General features: G+C 43.0%; 1 protein-coding gene across 1 annotated transcript; it reads left to right on the forward strand.

Annotated features, from left to right (window-relative positions):
- Positions 1-506: 506 nt before the first annotated feature.
- LOC109876189 (noggin-2) lies at positions 507-2461 on the forward strand. Its single transcript, XM_020468642.2, has one exon. The coding sequence runs from the start codon at positions 1178-1180 to the stop codon at positions 1811-1813; it is 636 nt and encodes a 211-aa protein (XP_020324231.1). The 5' UTR covers positions 507-1177; the 3' UTR covers positions 1814-2461.
- Positions 2462-14131: the final 11670 nt, after the last annotated feature.

The raw sequence follows: 14131 nt of genomic DNA on the forward strand, positions 1-14131 counted from the left end.
CTCCCCCAGAAATTACCGCAAACACTGACCGTGCAAAAGAAGGCAGAACTCGGACTGATTCAACCATGCAACGGCGGTGGCTCTTTTTGATATCCGTAGAGAAATCACCGATGTCATCGAGGTGAAAAGAAACATCAAATTGAAGTGAACTTAAACTGGCTTGTTACCTTTTGCGTTTGATATGCATTTTATTCGCGTCAGTTTAAATTAAGATGTGACTTTTTTTGTTACTTTTTGTACGCAAAAAAAACTGCGTCCTGGAGGAGTATAATTTAGTTTTTTAGAGGTAAATCTGCATTTTGGTTTGGATAGACCTTTTCAACAGGACCGATAAATGGTTCAGCTTGCATAGGTGTGGGAGACTACAGTGGTGCGTTTTGCCAAAGAGAAGACATCTGAATACGCATGGACAATTTCAGCAAGGTCCTAAGACTCCAAGCAGAAGGTTGGAATATCGCACTGGAGTCACAGGACACCTCTCACTCCATGGATTCTGCGCTTGCGTTTGGATTTTCTCAAACCTGAGCGCGCCAAGAAAAGTTGAAAGAAGCCACGTTTATAAAAGTCATGCGTAAAAATAACATTGGCCAAGACAACCGTCATTGCCGGAACGGTGAAATGTAAAAGTTGGTGAGGTAGCCATTCTTTTGTGCACCCCTCTCTATCGGGGCGCTCTGGATCTATTTTTTCTCTGGGAAAGCGGATCTTTATAAAATCATCATTCCATGTGACTCTCGCCTCAGCCCCTGTCATCCAGTCTAGACAATTCGCCGTCGCTTTGAGAGTCCCTGGCGTGACCATGACAACCACAATCAACCCAAAGTGCATGTGGGGAAAATAGTGACACCGGAGAGTGGGTGAATTTAGTTTTTCCGTTTTGTTTTGTGCTGTTTTGGTTGAGCCGAAAATTTGTTCTTATTTATTTTTTACAAAGAGACACCCTTTGCGTTCTACAATATTGCATCAGCAAGCAAACCTAAGAGGCATATTGCTAAGGATCCCTAAAAAAGAAACGTCATTCAAACCCGACGTGGTCTATTAAAAGTATCATCTTGCTCGTCTACTTCAACTATTTATGAAGCCCCCGGCTACTCATGTCAAAGAGCACAGTAGCTGTGAAAATCAATAAATATTTAGGCTAATACACCAGAATAGCCTTTACGCAAACAATATAAATATGGCCTTCTCAAAGACACTACTAGTTTATGTACTGGTATCCATTCACCTTGGAGATTCGCAACATTATCTACGCCTGCGCCCCTCGCCCAGCGAGCATCTTCCCGTGCCAGTCCTCAAGGAGGACCCCGACCCGGAATACGACCCCAGGGAACAGGACTTGGCCGAGAGGAATCTGCGGAAAAAGCTTGGCAGCAACTTTGATCCCAACTTTATGTCCATCAGCTCGCCCATGCTGGTGAATCTCTCCGTACAAGACACCCAGATGAAACTGCAAGGACCCATGCCAAACGAGATTAAAAAACTGGATATCTCAGAGGCCCCCTACGGGAAGCGGGTAAAATTGGGAAAGAAAGCCCGCAGGAAATTTCTGCAGTGGTTGTGGACGTATACGCACTGTCCGGTGGTGTATACCTGGAAGGATTTGGGCGTGAGGTTCTGGCCACGCTACATCAAGGAGGGAAACTGCTTCAATGAGCGATCTTGTTCCTTCCCCGAGGGGATGTTTTGCAAACCTACCAAGTCAATCACCAAGACTTTTCTCCGGTGGTATTGTCAAGGGTTTTTAAGACAGAAATATTGTACGTGGATACCGGTGCAATATCCAATCATCTCAGAGTGTAAGTGCTCTTGCTGAGTTTCAATGGAAGTAGAAGGGTTGGGAAGTGGATTGGAAATATGCGGTTTCTATTGCACTGTAAACTCTGAACAGAGGTGGGCACCATAGCGAATCTATTTTTTTATATCGCATTTGAATTAAAATGCCAACATTGTACATATTTAAGAAAGATGCAGCTATTTTTTTGTTAATGAACAGGACCATATTTTATTTCATCCCTGAAACGTGTTTTTGGATGAACCCAAGCACTTCAGAAAGAAGAGCTTTTATTTTTTATGGAAAATGTAAGATGGAACGCATATAACTTCTCCAAGAAGTTCACTTTTTTCAACTGAACATTGATGCTGACTGTTATTTCACTGCAATGCTGCCTAGAGTTTTGTATGATATTAATATCAATAATAATTCAAATGAAAGTTGAGGATATATATATAAAGGCGTGAACTCAGCTTTTGGAATATTGTAGAAAAAACAAATCTGTACGGTTTATTTATTACTTTAACGATTGTGAGTATAGAACATAAGCAGAGAAAATAGCAGAGTATACCAGAAATTATGGGAGATGTCTACTTGAATATTTCATTTTTTTTAAATAAAAAGTTAACATATCAGTGTACATGTTATGGTTACACGTTTTAGCAATAAAGTCAATATTTTCAACATGTATTAATGTCGAGCAAGTTGCTTATAAAGTGTGTCCCTGTCCAAGGGGGCGTGTATGGTGGTGGAGAGGAATGGAGTTGCTAAATGCACAGTAAGTCCGAGCTGAAATGAATCGGGAGGGGGACGTTACAAACGCTCCACGCTGTCACTGTGATTTTAGAAACGGGTGATTTACTATGTTGTGTAACTAATGCGCAACACACCTAAAACGCCTCGACAGAACTGGCATTCATTGTTTGAGCCAGCGGAGAAGAGAGCCCTTGCATATCTATCCCCTCTCTCATGCAAATGCTCATTTCTCGGATCCAAGGTGTTAATTAATAGAAATGTAAAATATGATTCAGACATTTCAGACGGTGTCCGATGATGAAATGGCGGGGTATACGGCAAGCCAGTTGGCGTCTGTGTCTGTGCTATTCACTGGAAGCTCTGCTACACACAGTTCTACGGGGGGTTGTGTTGAGGTAGAGCAGACAGGCGCCTATTCAAGCCCTATGACAGCATTCGAAAAAAACAAAGACCATTAAACAATGGTCAACTGTTTTTGACGTTACCAGACTATTAATTTGAGAGCGGCTGAGCTGTCTGCAAGTTAAAGAGATATGGTCAATTAAAGCGCCCGAGACACGCATGGAATTACTCCATGAAATCAAGCAACGACTCATTTACTGCATGTAGGGATTTTATGGTGTTTATATTATTCTTTAAATACAACCAACGACTTAAACAGTCGCCATTACCCAGTGTTTAGAACATGACCAAATGTTCCAAAACTGGAGCTGTATAACTCCCGGAAAACACAATATTGTGCGCCTTTAAGTGATTTGTGTCTTCGCGGGCTGAGATGGATTTGACACATGCCACACGGTTATTGTGACAGATATACTGAAGGGATTTTGTAAGGAGAGGAGAGCGGCAATATGCCAGCGGAAGAGGGGGGCTGCTTTCCTTACTGTCAGCTTCTTTCTTGATGATGTCTCGGGGTTTTGGAAACTGCGTCTCTGACTCGGCGGCGCCACTCAGCCGCCCCCTCTCGACTGTGCAGAATGAAGCACTTTGGGAAACAGTAACCCTTTCAGGCTCTGCCCGGAGTATATTTTAGAAGTGTGTGAAAGGTAATACGCCGCAATGACTCCGTCGAGCTAGGTGCTCAACTAGCTCTGTCTGGCATTCTGGAGCTGTTCGTTTGGATTCGTCTGTGCCATGACTCCAGTTCCCTTGTTATTTCATATAATGGATATGTAGAATGTATATACCTCCCCAAATGTAAGGTGTGCATCCTCTAGAAAAGTATGCCCCCGGAAGACAGATCATATGCAATAAACTTGGAGTTCATATGAAAAACAGAAATTACACACGTGTTCATGTTAAAAACACAGATTATGCAGGGATTTTGTGTTAACTACTTTATGTCTGAAATCTTGCTATTCCGTCATAAAAAGTGCTATTCCAATAATTATAGAAAACAGTTGGATCTGAGTGTCATTTTTACATTTTCACCAAGGGATACAGTACATTGGCCCTCCCTGTTTCCCTATCAAATTGCGCACGATGGAACGAATTGAGACCATGGAAGGTATGACGCCTGTATGTGGGGAAAACGTGCTAGCCAACCACGAACAACACAGGGGTTCTGAACCCTTTGCTTCAAACCTCAATGGGCACCTTACATTGGGCCTTGCCTAAACTACATCACCAAGACAGATAGTGCACTGGAGTTAACAATGCATCTGGCTGAGTATAGACAGGTTCTGTATATGCCTAGTCTAGTGGAATGCCATACTATGTCAATGGCTCAACACCCACACACCTAAATGACCTGTAGGCTACCCATGAAGTATGTCATTTTAAATAACACTCTATAACAAGACATGAACATCTTTTGTCAAGTTCAATGGAAATCCTAAGTGCTGACAGGAGGAACTTGACATGATTGACAGTTACAGTAGTGAGGCATGAAAGTGAAAGGGGTCCCCGACAACATTTAAAGTATGCCTGTTCATGTGCACTAGTGACATGTCAATGGGATTAGGGCAGTAGGCTATTGATAGGCTGAAGGATTTGTTTGAGTCATTCACTAGTTCTGCATTTGTAAACGACCATACCTGTCGTAGGAGCATAGCGATGTCAGTGTTTTGATACCATTTAGACCTAGGTTTTGGAAGTCAGCTTTCGGTCTCATCACCATGAAAGGTCATGAATGAAACACGTTCCTTGGTAAGTATCCGTTTTTTTACCACTCTACAGTCACTGTTGATCAACAGTACAGTTTCTCCATCATATTGAATTCTGCCTGAGATGTTGGTGTTTTATAGGGCCACTTTCCCAGACCCAGAAAAAGTCTAGTTTCAATGGACTCAAAAGCACGGTCAATGAAGAGTCCCAGCAGTAGGAAACCATCTAGGTTTTTAGTCCAGGAAACCGTCCCATAAATATCCAGAACCCGTATTCATAAAGCATCTCAGAGTGCCGATCTAGGGTCACGTCACTCCTAATACAGGGTTTCCCAACTCTTTCATTGGGTCCCTCGAGATGTTGAACTTTTTTATTGTTGTATTCCACCCCTTTATTCTCCCCAATTTTGATCTTGTCTCATCGCTGCAACTTCCCAACGGGCTCGGGAGGCGAAGGTCGAGTCAAGCGTTCTGCGAAACACGACCCGCCAAAATGCGCTTCTTAATGCGCTTCCAAAATGCGCTTCTTAACAACCCCCGCTTTACGCGGGAGCCAGCTACACTAATGTGTCGGGTCTGTAGTGACGCCTCTAGCACTGCGATGCAGTTCCTTAGACAGCTGCGCCACTCGGGAGCCCCTCACATTTTTTTGCTTTAATCCTAAACTGACACACCTGGTTCAATTAGTCAACTAATCATCAAGCCTTTGACTAATTGAACCAGGTGTGCCAGTTTAGGGTTAAAACTAAAATGTGAAATGTCTGAGGGGCTCCAAGGAGAGGGTTGGGAAACCCTTATCTAAAGGGCAAAACTGATCCTGGACCAGCACTCCTCTGAGACAATTTGTGAAATGGGCCCAGGATCTTATGCCTGAGATTACTCTCTCTCTCTCTCTCTCTCTCTCTCTCTCTCTCTCTCTCTCTCTCTCTCTCTCTCTCTCTCTCTCTCTCTCCCTCTCTCTCTCTCTCTCTCTCTCTCTCTCTCTCTCTCTCTCTCTCTCTCTCTCTCTCTCTGTCTCTCTCTCTCTCTCTCTCTCTCTCTCTCTCTCTCTCTCTCTCTCTCTCTCTCTCTCTCTCTCTCTCTCTCTCTCTCTCTCTCTCTCTCTCTCTCTCTCTCTCTCTCTCTCTCTCATAATCCACATACAGGCAATTGAATCATTTCGGCGTGGGGATTGTTAAGTTGAAAAGGAAAGGATGAGGAGATGCTGATACCGAATACACCACTTCCGTCGTCTGAGGGTTTGAGCGGAATTCCGCCCTGACCAGGAAACCGTACCCAGTACCCATACGGCCCTGTTCAAAAGTAGTGCTGGCGCAGTATGTGTATATGTGTGTAGTATATGTGCGTTAAAGTTAGTGTAGATTGTGTATGTGTTTAAGTTTAAGATGTGTGAGTGTGGTATGTGTGTGTGTGTGTGTGTGTGTGTATTGGGTGTGATCTGGGTATAGGTGCGTGTGTGTAGAGTGACTGCATGTGTGTGTGTTTATGTCTGGATGTGTATATTGCACTACTTTTGAACGGGGCCATATGGGTCCTGGTCAAAAGTTGTACACTATAAAGGGAAAAGGGGGGGGGGGACACCCTGTATTCTCATGTCCTCAAAGCTCAAAGTGCACACTTCTCTTACATTACCAAACCACTGATGCCTAGTCGAGGAGGTTCCATCAAAAAATCAGACGTGAGCTGCTTTTCACATGTTGATCTTATATACATTTTTATCAGATACTTAGAGCCAGAGTCAGGTTTCCTCCGTCACGCTCAGTGACTTCTCTATTTAAACTCTTGTTAGATGTAACAGATAGCGTAAGCCAAAAGGAAAGGGCTAAAAATAGCCGTTGTGTCTGGAGCCCTGCGAAGTGGCTTTCTGCCTGGGAATAGGGCATACACCATGCTCTGTTTCCACGGTTACTCCCTTCTTTTTCATATCCAGGAGTCAATGGCTTTTCCTTTTGCTTTCAATGCTGCCAGAACATAGAAAACGTCAACATTTTGCCTTTATCATGTTTTCTCCAGTCAGGGCTTAAAAACAGTATAAAAGTTAATGGAGCTGTGAGTGTCTAGTGAACCTAGTGGCTGTCTGGTGTTTGACTCGTACCCACTACGACAGTCTGGTATCTAAGTTGTAAATGTATAGGCACTTTACCACTATAGGCATCCCCTCTGTTGTCTCAAGTAACCAAAAAAGAGACATTTGGTTCCCCATCAAATCACACAAACGTTTACACGGTCTAAAAAGGGCATCTGAGGTTTTTGAACTGTGAAGCAACAGACGATGTGGGACCTGTCAAATAGGCCCGCAAGCAAGCACGCACGCAACCACACATACAGTGGGGCAAAAAAGTATTTAGTCAGCCACCAATTGTGCAAGTTCTCCCACTTAAAAAGATGAGCGAAGCCTGTAATTTTCATCATAGGTACAATTCAACTATGACAGACAAAATGAGGAAAAAAAATCCAGAAAATCACATTGTAGGATTTTTAATACATTTATTTGCAAATTATGGTGGAAAATAAGTATTTGTTCAATAACAAAAGTTTCTCAATACTTTGTTATATACTTTTTGTTGGCAATGACAGAGGTCAAACATTGTCTGTAAGTCTTCACAAGGTTTTCACACACTGTTGCTGGAATTTTGGCCCATTCCTCCATGCAGATCTCCTCTAGAGCAGTGATGTTTTGGGGCTGTTGCTGGGCAACATGGACTTTCAACTCCCTCCAAAGATTTTCTATGGGGTTGAGATCTGGAGACTGGCTAGGCCACTCCAGGACCTTGAAATGCTTCTTACGAAGCCACTCCTTCGTTGCCCAGGCGGTGTGTTGGGATCATTGTCATGCTGAAAGACCCAGCCACGTTTCATCTTCAATGCCCTTGCTGATGGAAGGAGGTTTTTACTCAAAATCTCACGATACATGGCCCCATTCATACTTTCCTTTACACGGATCAGTCGTACTGGTCCCTTTGCAGAACAACAGTCCCAAAGCATGATGTTTCCACCCCCATGCTTCACAGTAGGTATGGTGTTCTTTGGATGCAACTCAGCATTCTTTGTCCTCCAAACACGACGAGTTGAGTTTTTAACAAAAAGTTTGATTTTGGTTTCATCTGACCATATAACATTCTCCCAATCTTCTTCTGGATCATCCAAATGCTCTCTAGCAAACTTCAGACGGGCCTGGACATGTACTGGCTTAAGCAGGGGGACACATCTGGCACTGCAGGATTTGAGTCCCTGGCGGCGTAGTGTGTTACTGATGGTAGGCTTTGTTACTTTGGTCCCAGCTCTCTGCAGGTCATTCACTAGGTCCCCCCATGTGGTTCTGGGATTTTTGCTCACCGTTCCTGTGATCATTTTGACCCCACGGGGTGAGATCTTGCATGGAGCCCCAGATCGAGGGAGATTATCAGTGGTCTTGTATGTCTTCCATTTCCTAATAATTGCTCCCACAGTTGATTTCTTCAAATCAAGCTGCTTACCTATTGCAGATTCAGTCTTCCCAGCCTGGTGCAGGTTTACAATTTTGTTTCTGGTGTCCTTTGACAGCTCTTTGGTCTTGGCCATAGTGGAGTTTGGAGTGTGACTGTTTGAGGTTGTGGACAGGTGTCTTTTATACTGATAACAAGTTCAAACAGGTGCCATTAATACAGGTAACGAGTGGAGGACAGAGGAGCCTCTTAAAGTAGAAGTTACAGTTCTGTGAGAGCCAGAAATCTTGCTTGTTTGTAGGTGACCAAATACTTATTTTCCACCATAATTTGCAAATAAATTCATAAAAAATCCTACAATGTGATTTTCTGGATTTTTTTTCTCATTTTGTCTGTCATAGTTGAAGTGTAGCTGTGATGAAAATTACAGGCCTCTCTCATATTTTTAAGTGGGAGAGCTTGCACAATTGGTGGCTGACCAAATACTTTTTTGCCCCACTGTATGTATGGACACACACACAACGTCTGATGTTTGACAACCTCATCATCTCAACATTAACACTTACCACCAGCACACAATAACACACGTAAGGTGTTTTTCTGTGTTCCTCAGGATACAATTTAATCACCTCCCATAATTCTAACGACAAACACAGGTACTTTGGAAACCACCGTCTAAGTTGTTTACCAGCCCACTCAAGTCCAACAAGACTGCTTCAGGCTGGGGGCAGATAGATATAGGCTACACACTTCAGTTTTCCTCCATTAGATTGTATATGTTACATATCCTTCTCTCGGCTCCTGATTGCAGTTAAGTGAAGTCGTCCAGTCCTCCCCTCCCTACGCCCCTCCCTACGCCCTCTCCATACCGCGGCTGTCTCCCAGTGCCCCTCTGTGTGCATGGTTGGCATGCCGAGAATGTTTACCTTCGCCACAGTGTGTATTTACAGAGCCTAATAGTTTTTTAGGCCATGATGGCGCCTCGCTCCGAAACATGTGTACACCCCCCAAACAACAAATCAAACCTCTCGCTTGTGGAGTTTTGCAACCACTTGTGTGTGTGTGTCTGTGTGTGTGTGTGTCTGCGCACCAAGTATGTGAGACTGTGTATGCACCACATATTTCACGATAGAATGATTCATGACACACTTCTGACTGTATGAAAAGGTAAATAACACCCTAGAAGGCAGGTGTTAGAATGTGTACATACTGGGTCCGTTCATGTGAGCATACTGGGTCCGTTCATGTGAGCATGCTGGGTCCGTTCATGTGAACATGCTGGGTCCGTTCATGTGAGCATGCTGGGTCCGTTCATGGACTGATGTGTTTATTCCAATCTGTGCAAGGACACGAGAAAGTGTGTGTGTGTGTTTATTCTAATGTGTGGGTGTGTGTATATGAGAAAGTGTGTGTGTGTGTTTATTCCAATGTGTGGGTGTGTGTATATGAGAAAGTGTGTGTGTGTGTTTATTCCAATGTGTGAGGACGAGGGGCAATAGGCTGAACACAGGGGCTGGAGAATGCCTAGTGAAGGTTTACCAAAAACAGAGTGAGCCGGCGCACAATAGGGCCAGGACATTCCTAACATAACCCCGGCACACCGGAGAGGAAGTGGCAGGGATTTATTGGTGTCAACGGACCCGCTGAGAAAGGGCCCCCGTGCCCCCTTTTGTCCCCCCCTTACCCCAACTTCCCCCGCCGGCGTTGGGACAGGGACTGAATTGAGACTCCTTGTTTGCCTTGGGCGGGAGAGAGACACATCCACACGCGCACACACACACACACACACACACACACACACACACACACACACACACACACACACACACACACACACACACACACACACACACACACACACACACACACACACACACACACACACACGTCCCTCTCTCCCTGGGAAGAATGAACCAATTAGGAGATGGGTATATAGGGCCACAGGGGTTCGGAGTGGGAGGAAGGGGGAGGATGTGTGTGTGTGTGTGTGTGTGCGTGTGTGCGTGTGTGTGTGTGTGTGTGTTTGTGTGTGTGTGCGTGTGTGTGTCTGTGTGTGTGTGTGTGTGTGTGTGTGTGTGTGTGTGTGTGTGTGTGTGTGTGTGTGAATAGCGAATAGAATGGATGTGTCAAGGGTGACCCAAAGGGGATGCTTTTCAACTCAAAGTGCACAGTTTGACCCCATGGGAACATTGCTATGAACCTGTTTGTGTATGTGTGCATTAGAACTCATTTAGGTATCACGTTACATTGAGAAAGAGACACATATCAACACAATGTAAGGCAATAGGGATGTCTTATGCGGAAAAAGCACTGCCCCGGGTTATCCTATATGCTATTGATGCTTCTTGTTAATTGTAGTCCAATGAACTAGTGTGTCTGGTATTTACATCCTTAAAAAAAAAGAGAAAAACAATATGAATTATATGATGGAACTTTAGCAACCATACACTTTCACAGAGTGTCCGTGTTTGTGTGATTGGAAGGGTAAGCCACATAAAAGCCACAAGGTTGACTTAGAAAACGTATCTCATATATACAGTGCCTTCTGAAAGTATTCAGACCCCTTTACTCTTTCTACATTTTGTTACGTTACAGCCTTATTCTAAAATGAATGAAAAAATAAACTCAGCAATCTACACACAACACCCCATAATGACAAAGTGAAAAAAGGTTTTTGCTATGAGACTCGAAATTGAGCTCAGGTGCATCTTGTTTCCATTGATCATCCTTGAGATCATTCTACAACTTGATTGGAGTCCACCTGTGGTAAATTAAATTGATTGGACATTATTCGGAAAGGCACACGCACCTGTCTATATAAGGTCCCACAATTGACAGTGCATTTCAGAGCAAAAACCAAGCCATGAGGTTGAAGGAATTGTCCGTAGAGCTCTGAGACAGGATTGTGTCGAGGCACAGTTCTGGGGAAGGGTACCAAAATATTTCTGTAGCATTGAAGGTCCCCAAGAACACCTTGGCCTCCATCATTCTTAAATGGAAGAAGTTTAGAACCACCAAGACTCTTCCTAGAGCTGGCCGCCTGTCCAAACTGAGCAATCTGGGGAGAAGGGCTTGGTCAGGGAGGTGAACAAGAACCCGATGATCACTGACAGAGCTCTAGAGTTCCTCTGTGGAGATGGGAGAACCTTCCAGAAAGACAACCATCTCTGCAGCGCTCTACCAATTAGGCAGGGACTGGGAGACTAGTCAAATGTAATATTTCATTTTTTCATTTTTTATAAATTAGCAAACATTTCTAAAAAACAGTTTTTACTTTGTCATTATGGGGTATTGTGTGTAGATTGATAAGGGTAAAAAATGATTTAATAAATTTTAGAATAAGCCTGTAACGTAACAAAATGTGATAAAAGTCAGCGGGTCGGAGGACTTTCCAAAGGCACTGTATAAGCCTTGTAACACCCACTACCAATTAGAAGTTTAATTCTCAAGTTCAATAGAAGCAACATCCATTTAATATTTGGAGAGGATATTGAATTCCACTGTAATTACAGACTCACCCTTAACCTTTAACATGGCCACTCATTGTATAGCAAGGTTGGACTCCCCTTCTGTCAATAGACAACACTAGTAGTTATGAGGAAGCATCCATAAGGCTTAAAACTGGTTGATTGACGTGTTCAAGACTTTCATGATGTCGCGGACTCCAAATTCCCAATATTTAAAGCAAACTGAACATTTATATTGAACAGAGGATAAATATCAATGTCTATATCATACATTTTTCATTCAACCTTTATAAAGGTTGTTATTGGGATAACATATTTTACAAGAGAGACTGTACGTGTTTTTTATGACAGTGGAAGTTGAATCATTGCCTTGTTTTGAACCCTAGGCTCAAAAGAATGAGCAATGCTACAGGTGACAGAGCTCGAAAATATGCCATAAGCACATACATACACATATATACATACATACACATACCTAGGTACAGTGCTTAGGTCTTTCAACCCCATAGCCTTGGATAGAGTTTGGAGTGGCAAAACTGACGGATGCTTTGAGCCTCATTTTCCTACCAAGTTAGTCTATTATACAGAAAACCAATGAGCGGCTGAATTGCCTGGAGCGACAGTGCCCCCTGGCGTAAAAGTCCAAACACTACCACTTCCATTGTTCCCTGTGCTTCCCATATTCTAACATAGGGAGTGTAGTGCAAAACGAACCTTACATCAGCCTTTATTAAGGGCAAAAGGAACTATTCACTGATGATAATTGAAACTGACAACTCAATTACTCAATATCCCTGTAATATCCACTGGCATTATGCATCTATATTTGTTTTTTCTTCACTCACAAATCGTTGAACATTAGCATAAACCATGGGCTTCTTCAGTAAGATGAAATGTTCAGAGCATTACAGATATGTAATGAATGCAATGTATTGTACAACCAAAATTTGCTACAGGTTAGAGCTGAAATGATTCCATATTGTATAAGAATCATATACACTACCGTTCAAAAGTTTGGGGTCACTTAGAAATGTCCTTAGAAAGCCCTTTTGCAATGATGCTAGCACAGCTAAAAACTGTTGTCCTAATTAAAGAAGCAATAAAACTGGCCTTATTTAGACTAGTTGAGTATCTGGAGCATCAGCATTTGTCGTCAGTCTATTCTTGTTCTGAGAAATGAAGGCTATTCCATGCGAGAAATTACCAAGAAACTGAAGATCTTGTACAACGCTGTGTACTACTACCTTCACAGAACAGCGCAAACTGGCTCTAACCAGAATAGAAAGAGGAGTGGGAGGCCCCAGTGCACAACTGAGCAAGAGGACAAGTACATTAGAGTGTCTAGTTTGAGAAACAGACGACTCGTAAGTTCTCAACTGGCAGCTTCATTAAATAGTACCCGCAAAATACCAGTCTCAATGTCAACAGTGAACAGGCTCCGGGATGCTGGCCTTCTAGGCAGAGTTGCAAAGAAAAAGCCATATCCCAGACGGGCCAATAAAAATAAAAAATTAAGATGGGCAAAAGAACACAGACACTGGACAGTGGAAGATTGGAAAAAAAGTGTTCTGCCTAGGCCAGCCACTTCACTGTTGAGACTGGTGTTTTGTGGGTACTATTTAATGATTTAATCAGAACAAAGTTTTCAGCTGTGCTAACATCATGGCAAAATAGTTTTCTAATGATAAATTTGCTGTTTAAAATGATAAACTTGGATTAGCTAACACAACATGCCACTGGAACACAGGAGTGATGGTTGCTAAAAAAAATCTGCTTTTTCCAGCTACAATAGTCATTTACATCATTAACCATGTCTTGTACTGTATTTCTGATCAATTTGATATTATTTTACTGCTTTTCCTTCAAAAACAAGGACATTTCTAAGTGACCCCAAACTTTTGAACTGTAGTGTACGTTGTACAACAGATTATCTGAACATTCTGTAATGTTGCCCCATGCTGAACAAACTCGTGGTAATACATTTTAGGTGACAATGTGGACAGTACTTTCAGTCTTGATGAATGCTGTGGTAGTGGTAGTAGCATTACAAAGCACAACTCATCATCCACTTCAAACCAGATCTTGTTCATAATATACACACTGCAAAAGACAGATCGTATCCAACCGAAGCAGACACAAACACACAAGCTATTCCATCATCAGTGAGCAGCATTTCTAACTTACTGTATTCCAGAGGATTTTAAGCCTTGGGTGGCATTTTCCTTGCCATACATCCGGCAACTGATCACGATTGTTCCAAATTCAGAGCTCATGAATATCAAAGCGGAATTAGAAACAGAACACGAGCTTTGGTTAGAGTTTCTAGCACTCTCTCAGAACACACATTGAGTTCAAATGGGAACTCCAAAGCACTTCCAGATGGAATCACTTTGGGGGTAATACGCTGGATTCCACACAAATGAAGAGGGCTAAATACCACCGGAGTGGTACCTGAGTGAACATGCATGCTGCCCTCTCCTCTGTCTATGCCAGCGTGGACACACGCACGTACGTTTACACGTGCATGCTCGCACACACACTTACAGTATCTGTATGAGTGCACACACACAAAGTTATGCAAATAATAACACACAACACACACGAGTA

The sequence above is a fragment of the Oncorhynchus kisutch genome, linkage group LG25, assembly GCF_002021735.2.
Source record: "Oncorhynchus kisutch isolate 150728-3 linkage group LG25, Okis_V2, whole genome shotgun sequence".
Classification (NCBI taxonomy): Eukaryota; Metazoa; Chordata; class Actinopteri; order Salmoniformes; family Salmonidae; genus Oncorhynchus; species Oncorhynchus kisutch.